The sequence below is a fragment of the Heliconius melpomene genome, chromosome 11 (assembly GCF_056956725.1).
Source record: "Heliconius melpomene rosina isolate 202511_hmr_F chromosome 11, ASM5695672v1, whole genome shotgun sequence".
NCBI classification, from domain to species: domain Eukaryota; kingdom Metazoa; phylum Arthropoda; class Insecta; order Lepidoptera; family Nymphalidae; genus Heliconius; species Heliconius melpomene.
In genome coordinates this window covers 11,282,985-11,306,113 of record NC_140399.1, presented here as the reverse complement: position 1 = coordinate 11,306,113, position 23,129 = coordinate 11,282,985, and the positions used below count along the sequence as shown (strand labels likewise).

Here is a 23,129-nt window from a genome sequence, read left to right as displayed (position 1 = left end):
CGATGATTGCTTATTGGAAAGGGTACCCGGTACATGTCAAGTTTGGTTACCTTCTGCTTGTGGGATCCGGTGGAAATTGAATGATTCCAATTTAGGTGTCACGGTGATGCCACGTTTTATTTAAACATACCGAGTAGCGAGTCTCATCTTGCGCCCACGTCTCACTCCCACAAAAACAGCTTTTTTTTTCTTTTCACTTTCCGTGGAAATGTTTAGGTATTGCGTGTCTGCGTTGTTTGAACGATACGTAGCTCTTTCTATAAAATATTTCACAATACAATTGTTAAAGAAACATCTGGCAAAGAGCCAACGTCTGAGTGTAAACGCGATGCAGGGCTGTAGGTTCGACTCCTGTTCGGAGGAATGAAATATTTTCATTTCGCACTATTTGTAAGAAAACAAAGCTCGGTAAAATGTGCGGAAAATGGGGAACAGACAGACTTAACGCAACATTCCCTCTACTTACCTAATCAGCCATTACTGGGATATAGCGCTAAAAAAAAGGAAAAAAAAAATCAATCTCGCTAATCAATTTCACAGATTCACAAATAGACATTACAATTGTTTTTGAATTGTTTAGAAAATGGCTTAAATCGCCATTATAATCTATTGTTACGTTAAACAGCGGTTTTGTGCAGCGCTTCCGTTAATCCGTAACTCTTGACCTGTGCGTCCTCGTTCACAGTTCACGCTGTTACCGTGCAAATGTTACGCAAATTAAAAAATATTTATTTTACGTGTTTTTTTTTTAAATAATTTTAAATATATTAATTATTCTAAGATATATTTTGTATTCTTTTCTTACTTTCCTATCTTATTTCCTCGTTATAAATCTCACTTAGAGATATGGCATAGTCTCGTTGTTTGATCGAAATGTTTCACAGGTGGCAAGATTAGGTCGTACAGCAGGTATAATAATAAAAAAATAATTAATAAATATAATAAATGTCATGATACTAATTTTACTAACTTACTATTGCAATAACTATTGAAAATTAACTCGAGTATATATTATCGTTAAAAGTTATGTTTTACAGTGCCTATTATTATTGTAATCATAGACTGTGAGAAGCTAACATCGTTATTATTGCGATATTTTTCATCTCCACGTATCACGCATGTAGCAAGGTAGAGGGAGGCTAATGTTAAGACACTCCGCTCTCCCCTTTCCACTGTGTGTTGAGTGGCAGAACTCAACGACACCAAAGCGAAGAGATAAAAATATTTAATAATACATTTCCTAAAACGTGAGTCGAACCCACAACCTGTCGCGTTGATAATCACACGTTTGAGCCCCTGCGCCACGACTGGTCTGAATGAATATACCTACGTGTAATATTGTAATTAACGGAAGAGTATCCACAATCCAAAATACCTACTTAATATAAAAAAAAACATCGAAATTACAACGAACATTAAGTAATAAATCGGTAGACATCGCGTCGCATGCTCCAAAACAAAAAGAGTCCCTTATGAAAAGTAAAAAGTAAGCTATCGGATACCGGGCGAGCCCTCTCCTCTCCACTCCACACGCAACTATCAATTTAATTGGGGATCCGCGGGCAGCCTCTTTACCTCGCTTAACTTTTCGATTTACATTCAAAACGGTCTTTTAAAAACCAACTCAATAACTACGGGCTAAACCCTCGATTCAATGCGTACTTTACAAATCATCCGGGTGGAAAACTTTGCGGCTGTCTTCCTATTGGCGTGAACGAGGGGGTGGAGTTGCAGACCCCGCCCACCAACAACTGCGCATGCTAAACACGTTTTAAAGCCCGCTTAAGCGGTATTTTGGGTTAAAACCGCAAGAAAATGTATGTAACGTCGGTTAGGGGCTGGGCGTTGTTAAATGAAAAGATTTTCCCGCTCGAGCGGTTTGAACATGGCTGACAGTCATCTCGGATGCGCGGGAAAGTGCAGCTGTCATTATCTGTGCGTTTTTTCTAGTGACATACTGCCAATCGATTTGTACGTTGCCAGTTATGTTTAGAGTTGTGCCACTGAAGTGGATCACTTAAAGCACAGATAAATAAATTTAATTTTGAAACTTAAAATTTAAATGAATAAAATTCAATCAGGATATTAGTGGATATATGATTCTTTATTAAGCTTCGTATATTACAAGTATTTTATTTTATTTTATGTAGTAATGTTTGGTACACTATGTGACGAAAAGTGAACAGATCCAAGAATGCAGGACAGTCACAAGTCGTTCCTGATCAAGGACCTCTTGGGTGACGTATTGAGGCCAGGTGTGGGAATACCAGGTATTAACTTATTTCATAACTACATAAACCATTTAACATTAAATTAATAATTTAAAAAAAGTTTATTATATATTATTTATTAGGGCACCACAGAGAGTTCCAGAGTTCCAGTTGCGAATTGTACAATTAATGATATTTTATACTTAGATTATTTCCCTTTTCCTCATTCAATGTCTCCAGACACTCAACGTTCCAGATTTCGGCGAAAAGTGGGGAGCGGAAGAGTCTTCTTAATGGAAACGGAGTATTTTAAGACTTTTAAAAGTTTTGTGGGTTGATGGGTAGGTCGAATTCGAACTTGACCAGCTTTTCATGGATTAAAAGAGCTTCGCAGAGGGACTAACACGTACTTTTGAGCATGGAAAATTTGTTTGAGACCTCTTCCTTTTATTTTTCGACTCCCTTATTGCATAAAAAGTATTTATTGCGTAAAAGCGTAGCTTCTGACTAAAACATTTTTTATACCTATCTAATGTTTATTAAAATAATTATTTATTGGGCTATTCGCCCACTAACATTCGTTCGATATTTTATCCAATGCCTTAAAAATCCTTTTAAGGGTGATGTAATTATATTGTTTGTATAATTGTGCATCCTCATGCACATTACTTTGAACTGGGTTGGACCTTAATTAATCTTAATTAATCGTTTTTTATTTTATTTTTCGGGGGCAATTTTTTCTTGTTAAAGTTTCTAGGGTGGGTTCAAAACTATTATGGAGAGGTCATACCCCCTCGCACCTATTCCTACGACCATGTGCGCTACCAAGACTTATAAAATTGAAAAACTTAATTTTTTGGCTGTATGCACTCATTTTGTATTGAAATGAAACACAAATATATTTTGTAGTGATTTCTTTGGTAATATAAGTTCTCAATTCATGCTGAATTTCATAACACTAGGTATAGCGGAATCATTATCATCACTAGCGGCCCTCCCGCGGCTTCGCCGCTTCAACTACATGATTATCAGTTTTTAATTTATGGCGCTTAGAACATGTACATGATTATATATTTAATAAACAGAATTGACTGACAGACAAACGTGTCGATGTCAATGAATAATTTAATTTACTAGTTCAGAAACAGCTTTAAATGTTAAATTATTGATTTGGGTAAAGATTTATAATGTTCTTTGTAAAATAACTGTAATGATTGCATATCACAAAATATACAGAAATCGAATATCCATACGAAATCGAATCCAAAATAATTAATCGAATATCGAATCGAAAATATTTAATTGAGAACCTCCTCCTCTTTGTTTTGAAAGTCGGTTAAAAATACAGATTTATCACAAACAAACACAGATTTATTATAATTATAAATAAAGATATGAATTGCAGGCAAACTCATGCCTAGAGTTCATTCAAATGCCGATATATTTTTTTAATGAACCAATTTTGATGAAACAAACTTTAGATGTTAAGTTAAGTTAAACCAAAGCATTGGTGAAAGTTTTAAGTAAGTCGGTTCAGTAATTTCGAAGATTAGCGTGATCATACATACCGAGACAGACAGATAGACAATAAATAAAAAATATATATTTGTGCTTTCTATTATTGTTTTTAAGTGTATTAATCTTTTAATTGTCAGTATATATTTTTACTGTTTTATTATACATAGAGAAGATATTATAAGTATATCATTCTGATTCCTAAGGCCGGTCGTAGCGCATGGGCACAAAGTGTGACTGTAAAATCGACTAGATGTGGGTTCGATCCCCCCTCGAGTAAATGAAATATGTATTTACATTTATATTTTCATTTCTTCGCTCTGGTGTCAAGGCAAAGCGCACCGTTAAGTTCCGCCACTCAACACGCAATGCCTTCAGAACTCGGAGGAAAGTGGGGAACGGTGTTTTAACACTAGATTCTCTCTGCCTACCCAGCTGTGTGCGGGATACAGCGTAAAACTGATTTGATTATACATTATTTAATTAAGCGGCGGATTATTTTACGAAAGAAACATAAACTTTCGTATTATTTGATTGTGTTGGTTTAGAAGCAAAATTTTTCTGTGCTCCAATGTAATAGAATTAAATACAAAAATAAATATTAATTGAATACATTTATTATATTAATTTTAGTTTAATACCTCCATACAACCTTGAGAAATACGGTCACGACAGTTGAACACACAGACGAACATAAATGATCTCATTAATTAGGATTCTGTTATTTTTTGAGGTACGGATGAACTCTAATAAAAATAAATGAAAAATATAATGGCGTGCCATTGGATAGGCCTATTTCCTGCATTGTATAAAATCAGTCTGGCGATGATGATGACCATAACGATCTTCTTTTTTCGTATTTCCACGCATCTCTCGCATAAAGCAGGATAGGTAGAAGGACTTATTTTTGAAACACTCTGTCCTCTATTTTCTGCCAATTTTCGAGGCATTGTGTGTAGAATGGTGGAATTCAAAAACAAAGCTAATCTTAACACGTGCTAGAAATGAAAGCGATTTAAGTACTTATATGTACATAAATCTTTCGGCTATATTTTTTTAGCTTCACGTTGTATCCCTAGATGAGTGATATGACACCGTCATTACACAATAGGTACACACCTCTTCGCCTCGTCCGCTGTTATCAACTTAAAAATATTAGGCCATGCTCTTTATGTATAATATATAATTTTTTTTCATAAATCTTCTTGCCATTTTTTCTTCGTTTTACGTGCCTAAGAAGGTTCTTCTTCATTCCCGCTACGACCTGAATTTTTGTGTATCTCTTCTATTTTCTTCATGGTGGGTTCAATCAGCTAAACCGACTCCGCATATCCTACGAAGAGATCACATCTCCACAGCATTCATCTTTCTTACATTGTTCTTCTGTAATATTTTGCTGCCGTATAACAGCGTCGGTACCAACACTGCATTATGTACGACCAAACGTGCAGATGTGCTGACATTTCGCCTTCTCATCAATGCAGCTAAGATTCCTTTAACCCTGTTACCGGCAGCAATACTTCGTCCCACATTTTGTATCTTCTGTCTCTGTTAGGCATACTTCTCAGGTATACCACTAGAATCACTTGTTAATTAGCAAAAATTAAACCAATTACACTGATCTTGTATACGGTCCTTTCTTTATTTCTTTCAAATACAAGAACCATTGTCTTACTCGCATTCAGATTCAGAAATTAGATTTACACAATTTAAATATTATCGCAACATAAGACATAAGTTTGTACGTATCATACTCGTACATACAAATAATATAAAGCAATGATATGTAAAACAATTCGTTTCTCGATCTGTTCCCAAAGGGAGAGCCGCCATACAATTCACATCTAAAATTCTTATCAAAGGACACTAAAACGAAGAGAGGCTTATTACAAACTTGGCATTCTTACGAATGTTTTAAAGTTTGTATATGAAAAATTCATTAAGCTAATTAAAACTACTGTGGGATTAGGGCTTAACATATTCACCCCCGGGCCAGGATTGAAGGGGTCTTGAAAAATTACCTGCTTATTAGCGACCCGCGCGGCGTTCACTTGAGCACGTATGGTGACGGTGTTACCATTTTGATTTTATAACTAACTACCGTTATCTGGCTGAGGCTAGTTTTCATTTTAATTACGGTTGTTCAGCTTTTAAAGCTTGGTTTTTTGTTTATTTATAGAGTATTTTTGTCAACATGTTTAAAGTCAAGCCAGTCGTGGCGTAGGCTGTTGTAGTTGTGGCTTCCTCTTTGAGGAAATGAGGTATTTAAAATTCTTATTTACTCGCTCTTGTGTCGTGGCGCGGCCCAAGTTTCAAGACCCTGCGTGTTAAGTTATGCATATTAACGCCGCGTTTAGTCTCATTACCAGGACGTGGAAATGAAAATAATCTATTTCTCTGAGATGGTATCGCACAGCTATCACGTTTACAAACAGACGCGCTATGACGGCCTAAATGCTAATATTGTAAATTTAAAGGTATAATTTCGCGGCCATTTCTTTAAAGACACAAATGAAATAATATTAAATACATTATTATATATTTAACTTAACTTAACTTTACGCTTTATCCTAGCGGGGTAGTCAGAGAGAACGGAGCGCCAAGCGCTACGGTCTCTACATACCTCTTTCGCATCGTTCACTGTCATCAACCTCTTCATACACGCCTTTCGGGGGGTCCTCATGCTTTTTACGTGACCTTCTTCCAGTATCTTTGATACAGTTTTTTCGAAGGTCAACCGAGGTCTCCCCCTACCTCTCTTACCACTCACTTTTCCATCATAAATCTTTTTTGCCATTCTTTCATCACTCATTCGTTCGACGTGCCCAAACCAGCCGAGCACGTTCTTTTTCATTCTCAACGTGCCTTCCTCGCTAGCCAATCTATGCCATATTCGATCAGCTAAGCTGACTTCACTCGCGTCTCCACGGCATTCATCTTTTTCATTCATTCTTCTTCTGTAATAACCACGTTTCGCTGCCGTATAACAGCGTCGGTACCAACATTACATTGTGTACAGCCAAACGCGCAGCTGTGCTGACGTTTCGCCGTCTCATCGGTGCAGCTAAGGCTCCCTTAACTTTGTTACAGGCAGCAATACGCCTTTCCACATCCATCTCGTATCTTCCATCTCTACTGAACATACTTCCCAAGTATACCACCTCATTAATTTGTTCTAATATCTTACCATTATTTATTTAATATTTAATTTTTTATCTAAATCACTATAATGGACGAATTCTAATTGTTTTTAGTATTTTAACATTTATCGTGTCTGTTGAGTGTTGAAATCAATAACAGCTACCGATAGATTAATAACCTATACTTATAATAAAATCGTAAGAAGGTCGGTGTGTGTACTTGGAAGATATTTAAAAAAAATGTTATTGGGAACCTTTATTAATCTAATAGAACTCAAAACAATGTTTTTTAAAAGTTTTGTCTGTTTTCTGTGCGTTTGTTATCGCTAATCTCAGAATTGACATACCCGATTTAGATGCAGTTTTCACTATTGGATTCTGGCTATCTTCCGAAAACATCTAGGGTTTATTTTATTACAATCCGTTCAAAAATTAATAATTTATGTTACTATATAGTAGATACTTACTAAGGCAAAAGTTCCTGAAATTGGTACAGAACCCTCTGTAAGCGAGTCTGTTTTTTTTTAAATACACTTAAATAAACATTTGTATATTTGAAGCGGGCATAGCCGCAAGGGCTAATAAACCTGTGACTGATCGATGTCTGTACATGGTATATGAGAAAAATAAATGGTATAAAGAAAAAAAATATTATTGGAAGCATTTATTGATGTGATAGAACCCAAAATAATATTTTTTAAAAAAATTGTCGTTTTTCTGTGTTTTCATCATAAATTTTGGCAAACTCCCTTTAACATTTAGTGCGTGTTTTATTTCAATCGGTTCATAAATAAAAAAAATGATGTCAATAACTGAATTGTTATAAATTGTAATAATGATGTTATTAGATCATGGAAATAATTCAGTAAGAAAACAAATTATTTACCCAAAATAGGTTAGGTAGATATTAGATAAAGTTAAAGTAAAACGCAGAGACAGTATTTAATATCTCAATAATATTTTAGCACTGATTCCCTTTCCTATCTTGTTACTTGTGTATTCTTTAAAGATATTTAAGAGGCCTATGTCTTTGTCCAATAACGCCTGCTTATAGGTTTCAGCTTAACGCTTTAACCTGCAAATATATTTTTTTAAATTGTAACAGTTATAATATATAGGTATGTGACAAGTTAAGAACGTTAGCTAAATCTAGTTTAAAAGAGTGTTAGAGTGGACGTGGACCCTTATTTCTTTTGAGTGCAACAAACTTGCCGAGATTTCCGCACGGGGTTCAAATAACAAGGTGACCGCTTCAAGAGTATACTTTTTAGTTACTTTTAAAGATAACAAGACGAAAACAAGAGTTTTTAACTTAAGCTTTATTTATTAAGAAATTTTAAGACAAATAGATAATTGCAATTTAAAGATCTCATGTTTATAGTCAATTTGTGCACTTACATGATAACATTACTGAGAGACTGACATATTATGCACAGAAGACACTACTATATTTAGAAAGCCTGAGATAAATCATGGGATGTAGAAGGACTAACAGTTTTCTCAAAATTCTTCGAAATTTTTAGAAGCGGCAAAAAAATAGGATTGTACCATTTACTTTCTTAAAGTCCACGGAAAGTTGCGATAATTATACTTAAAATTATTTATGTAATATGTTGGATGGTACCGGAGTAAATAACACACAATTGTATTTATTTTAAATAGAAAAATTTAATGTTATTATAAAATTAAACATTTTAATGAACAAAACTCAATTTTTTTCACATCGTAAATTGTTATCTACAAATCTAAAATAGAAAAATCGACAATTAAAGGTTTTTACTTCCAATATCTTGTAGTTCAGACAATGAAAAAATATAATTAGATAACTTGACAAGCAGGCTTTATCTCCAGCCAGTGTCATTCTTTTTAAGTGCCACATTATATATGTTAGGTTACGCTCGAAACGCTATATACCAAGAATTCAATCAATTATATATGTTAGGCAGGGCACACATACTTGTACATTAGTCCACGTACACAACATACAGTATACAAAGCTTACATTTATAATAATAGATTAATATACCCATTATAATTTGGTGATAAGATATCTTATTTCTTCCAATATTTACGATATCACAAATAGCTGTAAAATATCTAATGGAAACTAATTACGGTTACGGGATAAGCTCTTGTAATTGTATGCACGATATATTAGCTCGTTGAAGGCTTTTTCCCGCATGTCCGGTCACGGTAAGGGAAACCAGTGTTAAAAGAATTGTCTATTAGAACTAAGAAATTAAAATAAATTAAATATGATCATTCCCCCGAGTGAGAATCGAACCTATAATCGATGTGTTGACAGTCAGACGCAATTATTATATACAAGAAATTTATCACATAGTATAAGATCTTTGATTTTTTTGACGATTATTTTAATTGAATTTAGTATTATACAAATTACAAAAATGACATGAAATGAAAGAAATTACAAAAATAAGATCTAGATAAATTTCTTTATAAAGAAAATAAATAATAAACAAATTATATTAAAATTTATTTCCTCCATCCTATATCTTATAAAACAAAGTCGCTTTTCGTGTCTGTCTGTTGTTTCTAACTCTTCTTCTTCTAAACCACTCAACGGATTTTGATGCGGTCTTCACCATTAAGTTGGGTGTTTTTCGTAGAAAGTTTATATATAGTTTATTATTTGTACATTCTTATGTAAATTAACATAAATACGATAAATGTGTACAAAGTCCTACCCGTTGAGACACTTTCGCGCATGCGCTGCTCTAATGGTAAGTACTACATGAAAAAAATGTACTGGAGTATTGTTTCTCTTAATAAGTTCTACAAAAAAGTCCACGAGAGCATATTCGTATCACTTAAGAATAACGTGTAGTGATCATATTTCTGTCTAAAAATAATAATTTCAATATATTTTTTATTGTGAGGGATATTTTTCTATAATGGTATTAATCCTTATCCTTTAAAATACTTTATTAATTTTCTACGTTACACGAAGATAAAATTTGCTTTTTACAATATTCCGAAATTGCGAATAGTTTTACAGAAAAACGCATTTAATTGTTGACACATCCCGCCGTTGACACATCAGCTGTATGTTACTCAAGTTTCACTTATCCCTTACTCTCAGCATATAAATAAGTACATTAGTTACGTTGGCCATTTAATGTAGACCAAAACTGTCTTTTACTGTTTTTCATTTTAATAAGTACTTTAGAAGTTGTTACAATATCAAAAAAATTCTTGCTGCGAAACGGCTCGCCATTCGCCATGCGTCCGCCGCGCCCGCCTGCCTTACACGCATCGGTGGTTCAGTGGTAGAATGCTCACCTGCCACGCGGGCGGCCCGGGTTCGATTCCCGGCCCATGCATTCTATTTAATTTTCCTCACAGGCAGTCACGTCGTGCTTGCTTTTCATCAGGGACAGAATACCCCCTTCAGCATTAACCACAAGCTCGAAAAAAAAACCCGGCTGCCTCTATAGCAACGAAGATTTAGATAGATGCGTTTGCACGTATTGGATAATTGGAGTTGAATGTATTATTTAAGCGCGATATATTTGGTTTCACATTTTTTGTAGTAGTTATTAGTAGGTAGATTTTTGTTTATAATTTCTTCCGTTTAAAAATAGTCATTTAACTATCTAAAAATAGTCATTTAAATATATTTTAATAAGTACTTGAAAAGATTAGTAGCACAGATTTAAAATTACGGTACCTACTAAAAATTCCTTGCTGTGTAAAACAATTGGAAAATCCTTATTGAAAATACGAAAATGCGGGTTGCATTAGAGTTTAATTAATTTTCACATTATCTTAAGTGCTTTGCAAACATACATTACATGAATAATCCAGTAGTTAAAGCGGGCGAAGCCGCAAGAGGTTCGCTAGTTTTATAATAAGTATAAGTACCTACTCATTACACGTAAGTAATTATTAAGCTACTACTGGACCCGAACGCGGCTACGCCCGCTTGAACTATACGAATATTTATTAAATATATTTATGAAATTATTTTCAGCTTTCAAAAGAGAGATGCGTTAAGCAAGCTCATTTTGGGTGACGTTTTCTAACAACAAACTTTGCAAATAGTTGCTTAGCAACGTCTCTTAGCGACGGTTGTTATTAACATGGCGGAATAAATTGCATGTCAAATTAATAAGTATTTTAATATATTGGTATATATTGATAGTATTATAAATATGAGAAAAAAAGTATCCTATGTTCATCCCGAGACCCTCAAGTATCTCTATATGAGTATTTTATCACAATTACATTAGCGGTTCGGCCCTGATTGCGTAAAAGACAGACAGACAGAGTTACTTTCGAATTTATAATATAGGTATGGATGGATGATTTTTATAATTGATTAGAAACGACGTCACAACTTGACTTATATACTTATACTTATACGTACTTGACCCACGTATAACCTGGCTCGTTAACCGGGTCGGTTCAAATGGTCTTTAATAATATAACGTTAACAATATGGCAAGCACAAAAAAGTACAATTAAATATGTTAGAAAACTACCTACATTTTACCTATTGTATCTTCTCTTTTTGTTCACATTAAATTGCTTGTTAGACAACGGTGCCAGAAATATAAAAATTACTTTAAATTTACTGTACTGTACTTCCTCTTGAGAGGTGATCAAACGTGATTTTGAGCTTCTCTCAATTATCACATACAATATAGTCAAATATTTCTCGACTGGAAACAGTATCGTCAATTTATTCTCATATTCAAAACCGAAAAATAGATGTTTAGAATATTCTTAAATCAATCAATAATTCTGACACTTTTCTCGGCAAGGATAACCGGCAAATAATTAGCATTCTTGAGTAAATTACTAAGTTGAACTTAAATGTATTACTATAAAAAACCAAAAATACTAATAATGGTAATAATAAAACAATAAAATATACAATATATTATTATAAGTGATGATTATTCTCCATGCATATGCTCTTCAGAACAGCGTGTCGCCACTCAGCTGCGCACGCGCCGGCCACGTGGCTGTCACGTGGCCGATTGACTATTGACGTGCTCGTCGATTGTCCACAGATTATAAAATCTTTGTGTTGTTAACTTTGACCATAGACTTTTGCTTTTTATTGTTCATAGATTGTTGAAGTTCCTTGGTTAATTGTTCGTTAATTAGGGAATATTTGTTTGCGGTTCGGAAGTAGATTCTATAAGTTAATAATTTTATTTTATAATAGATGTTATGGAGGTTTTGTATTTATTCATAGTTCGATGTTCGACCATGATTATTTAAAAAACTAAAAGAGTATTTCCATGGAAATGTCATATGATTTTGTGCCCAACTAGCACGCTCGAGCCCCTATGGTAAAAGAAATCAACTGAACTACTTCGATAAGTGCCAAGTTTTAATAATAATTAGAACTATCTTGTTATTGATTAAATGTATCTTGTAAAAAAAAATATTTTTATCTTTTTAAAAAACTAAGATTCTGTCCAAATGAAGAAGGTATACTTTATTTTATTTAATATACAATTGTAAATATTTTTATTACAACACTTTTCACACGCTTTTGAGCTGTAATAAAATCTAAGAATCTGAATAACACACACTTTTAATTGTTATATCAGTAACAAAATTGTATGTAGAATAGATAATAATACAATATTATAGGACCATTTATTTAGCTGGTCTGATGATAGAACTGGAAGATTGCTGCTGAAATCTTGCTCTGGCTTCTAGTAAAGATATCGATTTTGTGCTTATTACATTCTACTTATTAGCGTGTTCTGTTGAAAACGTGCTGTGAGCCTCTTTTCATGTTTCCCTTACTTGTCCTACTACTTTTGCTCCTTTTTTTAAATTACATTTTTAGCTTCACGATGCATCCTGCATATAACAGGATGTTATAATCTTATAAAATCTTATTTTTTCCCAACTTTTGCCGAATTTACGAGACATTCTAGGTAAAATTCAACGCCCTTTTGCTTTTCACAAAATGAAGATAATAATTTTACACTTATTATCGCCCCTTTTTCACATGCGCCATTCTTTTCATTAGGGAATCTATAAGCCTAGACGACTCTGAATATCTATCTAACAAAGAAATCGAATCGACATTCATCTTTCTTTCATTTCTGTTCTGTATATGTGTACTATGCGTAGCTTTCCCTGCTGATATATAACAGAACGACAGTGTCGGTGTCAATACTCTCCCTTGTGCTAACTCACAAAGATAGAAAAAGACAGCATTCGCCACCAATACCTAGTCGTAATATAATCAATTAGTACGCTCCTTTCATAGTCTTTTAACGATGAAAACTTTTATTACTTTAATATTTTTAATTATTCTATTTGGAAAGGTGATCAGGGAGATTTTTATGTTATTTAAATTAAAGAAGAAAGCGCAGGGATACTCTCTCCGTTTCTTCTCTCCCTTGCAAAGTCATTACTCATTATGGTTGTATAGATACATTTAAAATTCTCTCGTCTCCTTGTTAGCAGAACAAGGAATTAATTCATTTTTCGTGAGACTTGACTTTCACCTTATATTTAAATATATTAATTATTTTTTATGTTTTATTAGACATCTTGATTTGCGGTACTTAAAGCATTATTTATTATTCTCTAATGGGGATCATTGTTACTTAGCACCCTTTGATAGAGCTTTGTAAATGTAATGTGACTAATCTAAATTGATACTTGTACAGTAAGGTTTTTATTAAAATGAAATAAAATCTAATCCGGACCAAGCAATATATATTTACTCCTTTAGAAAATAAATCCATCACATTATGAATATAATATACATTTTCTTTATTTCCATTCATTTTCATTTCAGCTTCAAATCAGTTTCACACTGTATCCCATACATAACAGGGTGGGCAGAGAGAACCTAATGTCAAATGTCCGCTCTACCCTTTTTGCCTTTTTTCAAAGAGAAGAAATGAAAATATTAAATATTTTCATTTCCTCGAATGGAAATCGAATCGACAATCTGTCACGTTGATGGCACTGACTGACCTCAACTTGTTTATATCCATTTACTATACTTAAAGTATCAAAACGTCTCGTCCCCCACAAGCAACTGTGGGCGTTCACAGATCGCTGTAGGGCGCCTCGCTGTCGCTAATTCGTCGCGTTGTTTAGATAGCTACCAGGATTTGAACACGGTGTGCGTGATCGTCTTAATTGATGGCTCGATTGCAAACTTGTTCTAGAATACATGCAATTTGTACATATAACATATAAACTTTTTAGATATAATACTGTTGATTTTGTAATTATTATTTTATTTTGTGAGGGTTTTAAATATTTTATATTATAGGCATATAGTTCATTTTGTGAAAAGCTGAGAAGGAAAGCTTAATAAATCGACGTTAGGTAATTAAGTATGGTTTTATTTAGATTTGTAGTTCGAACGTTGGAAACTGCTATCCATCGAGTCTTTACTTAAATAAGCGTCCATAACATATTCTTGGTGGTTTTAAATGAATAAACTTTAAACTTGTATGAATTGTATTGACTCACATACCACTTTAATATACCTTAGTCTAGGTAGTAGGGTAGTCTACCCTTGTCGACGGCCTTGTACAAAGTGTTCGAAACGTCGGGTTTCCAAATATGTATACGTATCTATAATCCATAGACATCTGTCATCAATATTTTTTTTCTTTATATGTACCTTAGATCTTTTTAAAACATGTACTCTCTTATTTATAGCCAAACAGAACGGTGCGTTTGAAAACGTTTCAAATAAATTAAAACGTTTTCAAAATGTATTTTTCTGTTCACTCTGTAAAATGTCAAAAAACCGAATATCCATATCTATATAATAAATTCGAAAGTAACTCTGTCTGTCTGTCTGTCTGTCTTTTACGCAATCAGGGCCAAACCGCTAATATAATTGTGATAAAATACTCATATACATATATATATACTTGAGGGTCTCGGGATGAACATAGGATACCTTTTTTTTCCTCATATTTTTAATATTTTCGATATATACCAATATATTAAAATACTTATTAATTTGACATGCAATTTATTCCGCCATGTTAATAACAACCGTCGCTACGCGTTGCTAAGCAACGATTAGCAAAGTTTGTTGTTAGAAAACGTCACCCAAATTGAGCTTGCTTAACGCATCTCTTTATTGAAAACTGAAAATAATTTAATAAATATTCCTATAGTTCAAGCGGGCGTAGCTGTCGGGTTCACTAGTTATTTTATAAGTTACAAAATGAAAATCGATTCTAGAAAAATTATTCGCTCGTTGATAAATCGCCTCGGGGGCCTCACTAATTTGTCGCACTGTTCAGGGTCTTGAGTGCGATCGGTTGTAGTTTGTTTAGTTCGTTTGATTGTTATCCTTTGTTTGATGATTGCTTGGGTTTATTGTACTTATAAATTGTGAATGTTAGGGTGTTTCAAATACCATAGAACTTTTATGTCTTCTGATTATAATTTATAGGCAATTATTGTCTAACTTACACCGTTGATTACGAGATTCAATTGCTGCAAGTCGATCTGTTGGACTCCCCTAGCTAATATGTAACTAAAATAGTTGAAAAGTAATCCACAGAGTGTTTTAACACCACCTTCCACATAATGACACACATGTTACACATAAAATGATTAGAGCATAACATAAATATTTTATTTATGTTATATTTTTAATATTTATTTTATTGTTTTTCAATATTTGTATGTATGTATGTATGTATGTATGTATGTATGTATGTATGTGTAAACTATATAAAAATTAAACACATTTTATGTAAGTTTATTTTATATTATTGACTTAGTTTATTATATATTCTATAATATTTAATTATATTTCATAAAATTTGCACTGAGACGTTGTCCCCTTTCTCCTCATTACAATTTATCCGTAATGTTTCAAAGGTTGTCTGGTGGAGATTGCTTAAAGCAATAAGACCGCCTTTGCATACGTGTTTTTCTTTAAATTTTATTTGTGTTGTTCTTTCTATATATTTCTTTTATGTGTGCAATAAAGTATATTCTATTCTATTCTATTCTATAAATACGCAAGTAAAATTAGAAAAATTCTTAATTAGTAAATTCATAATTTGTAAATTCTTAATTCTTAATTAGCAGTTTCAATAATTAAACACACATACACACATGTTATCACAACTAAAAAGTAATTTCGAACAATAAAAACCCAAATGTGACCATGAATAATGCTCCGCGTCCCTGTCCCCATTAGAATTGCAAATATGTCACTCATTCCACGCCCTTTTCGTTTTCATTTACAAAAATAGCAATCGACTTGACCTTAAATTTTAAAATTGTTTTTTTGATAAAGTTATGACTAAAAAATAATTATATAACTTGAAATGTTTATATAGTTTCTTCGTAAATTTCGTCCATCTAATGTTGCTATCTAAAATAGTTACAATATTAGGTTGATCAGCTGCGATGATAAATCGTTTTTATGATAATGATGACCATCTGGACCAGCAATTCCAGATGATAAATCAGATTTATCAAGCTATTAGGCTTCACAATTAGGATATTCAATAACCTCCTGAACGACAAAGACATGTTACTTAGATTATATTAAGTTCATTTATAAAAGCTTGTTTCAATGTCTATTAAATATGTCCAATAAATGTTTGGGTTGGCTCTGCAAAATTACCAATTTTTTTTTAAAACATGTTAATAGCATCTTATCTTATTATCACATTAATATGTCACACATTTTCTTCAGCAAGGCGCTAAAAACCTACTTCTTAGACACAACTTTTCCCTTATTGTATTGCGCTGTTATAAACACCGTCTTAGGGGGTTTCTGTAAAAAGTAATGATTTGTATCATAAGGCCCTAACGACATCTTTCTGTTTGTTGCATTATATTGTTGCTTCAGTAATAAACACTTCACTTAGATACATATATTGCGCTAAGGTTTGCAATTGTGATTTAACGTCTACCAATAATACCCAAGGAAATTATATTAAAGTATTTCTATTTCATTCATATTACATGTACCCCAAGCTCTAAGGGCCTGTTTACATGCCTACATTCACTATTTTTCATAATGCAGATAGTATTTAAGCAAGTGAAATAAAAGCAGGATAATAAAGGACTATAACGATGTTTTGGTTGGAGAAATTCATGCGAAAACATTAAGATGATCTCAACATCCCCCAGCCCGGGGATAGCTAAAACATATTTATGCAAAAATTATAACGAGAGAAACACTCGAATTCAACCACTTCAAACTCCCGCAAAATAACGAGTAATCGGCAACCGCCGCCATTACGCGAGCCACGAATGTTTAGCCGGGGAACTATGAAAAGCGACCCGCTGTGAATGCCCACTCTCCACCATTTTCATGCAAATTAAAAGACACAAACGCAGTCATAGACAAGATTCCCGCGCGCGCTAAAACACACCATTCAAAAACGTATTCAATTGCTCGAGAGCGAAACGGAACGCCCCGAGGCATTAATTAGAGCAGAAACTCGTGTCTATGGTCGTTCCTTTTTTAAAACTGACGTCTTTATGTGGCCCCGCTTTTGTGCACCTTTCGTTTGTGCGAGTGTCAAGCGATGTGTGAAGCGATGCTTAGCGTTTGTTGTCTATGGCTTGCGGTATCGGTGCGGTCACGGTAATCTTCTTTTTGTATAATTAGAAAAACATTTTATTTTTATAAGTTTATATTTTATATTTCTCAGGTCGTCATTAAAATTTAAATGAAAAGGTATCTTTTATAAACAACGAGCTCATTTACGTTTTATTTTGTTTAGGAACAGCAGCTCACGATATTGAAGATATAGCGAATAATAGATGTGATTCAGCCATTACCCACAATCCGGAAGACTCTGACATAGATGACGAAATATCCGTTGGTGATAACCGTTCTGAAGCGTCAACGCCTAAAAAAGTTCAAGTTTCCTATGACAATGAGCCCGAAAGTTACGATAGAAAAATCGATTGTCAAAAACGAATCGACTCTGAAGAACGGTCTTCTCCAACAGAATACAATCGATTAAATTCAGAGTATTCATCTCCTTATAAAGATGATGAACATGAATATGAAAGGCCCGACGAATCTATGAAGCTGTACGAAGGATCTCTATTCCATTTATATAGACCAGACAGAGAAAATAACAAAGATGGTGAGAGTGCGTTTGAACTAGCCGGCTCTATATCGGACAGTATCTATGGACGATCTATGGACTTAACTAAGAACTCCTTTCAATCGCAATTACTGGCAGGCTTCGCGGCGTCCGTCATGGCAGGCAGCTCGCAACGAGATACGCAAGACTCGGCGGGTATTAAATATTTAATGCTATTTTAATAAAACATTAAACCTACTTTAACAATTGACGGTAAATGAAATAATGCACTTTTTAAGTATTTATCTTATAACATCTCATAATGGAAATTTGTTTCTATAAATGATTTTAAATTAACATACAATTTTAACTTTAAGCGCATACCGCTTTGAAATCAGATTTCTTTTATTATAGTACTTTTATTGTCTACTGTTTCATATAATGAGATTTTAATTGAAAAAAAAAAGGAACTTTAAATACTTATTCATAGCGCACTAGCAATTATTCCCACAAAAAATAAATAATTATGTTTCTTCTCCGTTAATCAGTTGCAATTTCTGTCAATGAAAGGTCATAGTTATATTTGTATTATTTGTAGAAAAGATTATTTTAATGCAGAAAAAAAGTTGTATATTATAAATTTTATTTGACGCAATAAATGTGTGACTAAAACGCGACGGTTACGGGTTGGATTCCCTCTTAATGAGAAATGAATTATTTTGTTATTTTTATTTCCTCGCTTTGATAACAAGCCAAAGCTAGACGTGGAGTTACGTCCCTCAACATACAATATCTCAAAACTACAATGCAAATATATTTTCTCACATATATCCCATGCACAAATAGCGATCAATTATTATATTTTTATTGCACTTATAGATAATTATAAATATTTTTAAAACTATTAAACTACTTTCTTTAGATCGTCAGTCCTCTGGGCGGAGCGGGAGTACCCCCAACTCGGGCCGCAAGCCGCGCCGCCGCCGCACTGCCTTCACTCACGCCCAACTCGCGTATTTGGAGCGTAAGTTCAGATGTCAGAAGTACTTGAGTGTAGCTGATAGGGGAGATGTGGCTGACGCCCTAAACCTTAGCGAGACTCAGGTGAAGACCTGGTATCAGAATAGAAGGTAATATTGAGTGGATACTGTGTTTTTTTTTCTCATATATTTTTTATGCTTAAGATAGAGCTCGAATTTCTATCGGATTTGTGGATTTTTCGTTATTATATGTGATTTCTTTTGGTTATTAATATTGTAATTATTTCAAAAATTAATATAATCTTCATAGCCATAATATTTGCATAAGTTCTTGCAATAAGTCGGGTAAATATGGAGCATAGAGATAAGTTTTAAATTGCGTTCTAAAATTTTTAACCAAGTTCAGAACTGGTGAAGCTAAAATATTAGCTAGTAGGTGAAAATTATATTATAATAAAACTATATTGTATTCTAGAACAAAATGGAAACGTCAAAATCAACTCCGGCTAGAACAACTACGCGCGCAGGCAGCGACCGGCGAGCGCGAGCTGTCGGCCCACGCGCTGCCTCTCGCGTGCGCACTCTTACCTCCCTACCCCGCATATATGCATTGTCATCTTTAAAAATAATAAGAAGAGTAATCGAGAAAGGTCGGTTTACTGTTTAAAAATTGTTAAATTTAATACTATATAGGTACATATATGTAGGTATACAATCGTATTAAAAAAGTAAAATAAATAAATATTAAAAAAATCTTCTCTGGAACGGTTTTGTTATCTGTATAATGATTTGTATAAGACATTGAATAATGAATCTTTGCCAATTTTTTTTAGTACTGGATTTGTTTTATATTATTACTTTTGAAATATTTTGCTGTTGAACTCACAACTTTTCTATTTATCAATTTTAACTGTAATGTTATGATTTTTGTTTGTCAAAGGTAAGTTGTTCAAAGCATAAAATGATAGATTTTAAATTAGGAATACAAAGCTAGGTAATACTAATATATACTAGATAATTTTTTACATACTTTATTTATTTTTCTAATTATTGTTTTGCAAAATTTGCTTTTATTCTTCATTACAGATTATTATTAGTACTGATTTTGTAAGGTAATAATCATGATTTTATATTTTTTTTTATGATAAATATATATTTTTCTATTAAATTTATTATTTTTGCTTTCACAGACTATGATAAAACTATTACAGTGTGTACATTTGAATGAATAAACGTATTATATTATAATAGGAACATAGCTTAATAAAACCATTTGTTTACTATGTTTTTGTTTAGCTTTTGTTTTTATTGTATAATTAGAATTACTTTCCGTTTATTTTTGTAAATTTGTAATGTTACCTCAAAATGAATTTTATTAGTGTTATTCGTTTTGCGTTAAATTAAACTTTTGAATAAATACAACAGTTATGCACATTGTCAAATAAATATTTCATTATTTATACTTTTTAATTTACTTACACAGTTAGGTTTAATTATACTATCGTAATATGTTAATTACCTTACTTTGTAAAGAGTAGGTTTGTTATTATAGAAACAAAAACATATTAATTCAATTTCCTGACTATTGAAGTTTTAAATATTTTTTTATTTTGTATAATAGGAACACTATTGATATACAGGTACTATATACTATTAAAATATATTTAAATGAAAAAAAAAAATGTAAACAGTATACCGAAACAGATTGTAAATGTAGCGGTTGTGTGTTCAATCCAACCCATTGTATATTTTTTAGGTTCACGCTGCCACTGTATCCCGTGCAAAGTAGGGTTGGCAGTGGGAACCTATTGTTAAAACACTTCGTTCTCAATTAAGACAATTCTGTTCCACATTTTCCGCAGAATTCTTGCGGCATTGCGTGTTGGTGACAGAGGAACTCAACGCCGATTATTACATTAAATATTTTTCCATTTCCTTGGCCTAGTGGCCTAGTATATAAGTGTCTTCAGCGTCCGTTTCAGTAACTCAACAATCAATGTCTTTGTCAGGCGGAAAGTGGAGAAGAAGAAGAGGTCGCATTTTTAGATTTTTGCAGTTGTATGCACAAGTACCTATGTACATGAAAACTTTAAATGCTTATAAACAAATGAATAACTTAAGATTTTTACGTTTTTATTTGATTTTCTTTCTCTACTTTGTTAAAAAAAGCCTGACAATCTTTTTATTGTGAAATAATAATAATTTAAATAAAATACTAAAAATATTTTTTAATAATGTAATTCATCTCTGATAAAGTGGTAACAATATTTAAGAGCTTACGTCAAGTAATCAATTTTTTTTTCCAAATTTAAAGTGTCTTCTTTCACGCATACATGTCTTTGTATGTAACTATGTATATATTTACAAAATTTTACATTGAAAGTCATATTTTAGGTGAAATTGAAATAAAGACGAGATCAAAAATAATTTAATTGTATCGTCGACAAAGTAGTGTATCGTAAATATACAAGTGCAATAATTATAGTAGATTTATAATGTTGTACAGCCTGGTTGAGTTAGTTACGTGTAATATGTAGTGTAGATATAACAAACTATTGTTTTATGTATTATTAGTAAAGATATATAAAATAAAATTTTGTTTTTATTTATTTTGTCACCTGTTTTTCAACAATGGCTTCTCGATTTTGTGGAAAGAATAAAAAATATTAATCGTATAGGTACCTACTTTTTGTTTTTGTTATATCGCTTATTTGGTGCTACAATTACTTAATTGCACTTATTTGAAAGATAATTTAAATATTTATTAAAGTAGACGGAAAGACTGTTCTAAACTTTAAGTCGTGTTTCCTATAAAATTTTTAAAAGTGTAAATACGTCATTGTTGTACCAATTGAGCGATATGTTTCTTAACAACTAAAATATAATTATTTTTAAGCACAGATTTTTGGCATTGCAAAATATTAAGGGGTATTGTAAATATTACCTTTTATTTATTTAAAGGTAAGAATATAAATAAATTGTAATTATCTATTATTAAATCCTTTAAGATTTTCATAATTTAATAAACTGTAATTACTGAAATTAGTGCCGTCACCTATTTACCATTACCAGCATATTGCTTTAATTAAAAAAGGAAATGTTCCATATTGCCTCTATTCACGTATGTATAGCGAGAGCTCGTACACCAATAGTACCACCAATACAGCACTAACGACGGCAATCATTGCGAGTAATAGGCAACCGCGATTACCTATTTAATATCATTTGAACGTGAATCAGAAACCATTAGAGTCAGCAAAACGACGATACAAAATTACGCAGAATAATCATCCCTCGATCCTTTCAATTGAAACTGAACATTTCCATTCGCAACAAATTATGCAAATTTTTTGGCGCCATTTCGAATCACCGCTACCAACCGCTGTCAATTTGCATCTCTTAGCGAGTGGTTGGCGCTTGTGGCGCTTTGAAGCGCTTTACACCGCAGCTACTTATTGTTCGCTTATTAGTCGGGTGTTTTTGCGAAGCCATGTTTTAGCTTGGCTGTGTAAAGTCAAAGTTGCGCGGGGTCTCGATGTCAAATTATCTGTCAATTTATTCAAACGAGATGCTAATTTCAGGGCGCTCGAAAATTGTGATTATTTATCTGTCTTTATTTCAGTTTTGAGCAAACGAGAGTTTATTAAAGGGGTCGCCGCGTAATTGGGCTGTTTTGATCGTGGGGGATACCTAATTGAAGTATTTTCTAGTGTTTGAGGGGTCGACATGAATGGATTTGTTAGTTGATAGATAACGATCTGAGAGGCGATGGGCGAGCTTCTTCTATTAAGCAACGTATTAAGTTGTTATGGCGGTGCTGATTTAATTTACTTCTATTCGTTAGCTGAATGGTCTATTATGATATACGCTTTTATTATGTAATCATGTCTAATGTTTATAATTTATTGCTTTTATACTTTGACATGGATGTAAAGATTGTAAGTGCCTATTGAATTTGTGATTACCTACTTATTGATGAACGGTAAAAGAAACCATTAACAGAAACATGTACCTATTCTGTTTATATTATGTAGTATCCTATCCTATCCTATATCTTATAAAACAAAGTCGCTTTTCGTGTCTGTCTGTTGTTTCTAACTCTTCTTCTTCTAAACCACCCAACGGATTTTGTTGCGGTTTTCACCATTAGGTCGAGTATTTTTCGTAGAAGGTTTATATATAGTTTATTATTTGTACATTCTTATGTAAATTAACATAAATACGAAAAATATGAATAAA

General features: G+C 32.8%; 1 protein-coding gene across 1 annotated transcript; it reads left to right on the top strand.

Moving 5' to 3' along the window:
* The first annotated feature begins 1,855 nt into the window (after positions 1–1,855).
* LOC146534905 (uncharacterized) lies at positions 1,856–21,488 on the top strand. Its single transcript, XM_085193386.1, has 4 exons — positions 1,856–2,270; positions 17,599–18,126; positions 18,833–19,040; positions 19,366–21,488. The coding sequence occupies exons 1-4, from the start codon at positions 2,195–2,197 to the stop codon at positions 19,511–19,513; spliced, it is 960 nt and encodes a 319-aa protein (XP_085049512.1). The 5' UTR covers positions 1,856–2,194; the 3' UTR covers positions 19,514–21,488.
* Positions 21,489–23,129: the final 1,641 nt, after the last annotated feature.

Bases quoted from the DNA above. Each gene is read 5' to 3' on its own strand.
- LOC146534905 (XM_085193386.1), top strand. From the start codon at position 2,195: ATGCAGGACAGTCACAAGTCGTTCCTGATCAAGGACCTCTTGGGTGAC. The intron at 2,271-17,598 runs GTATTAACTTAT...TATTTTGTTTAG, and splicing joins GCCAGGTGTGGGAATACCAG to GAACAGCAGCTCACGATATT. The intron at 19,041-19,365 runs GTAATATTGAGT...ATTGTATTCTAG, and splicing joins ACCTGGTATCAGAATAGAAG to AACAAAATGGAAACGTCAAA.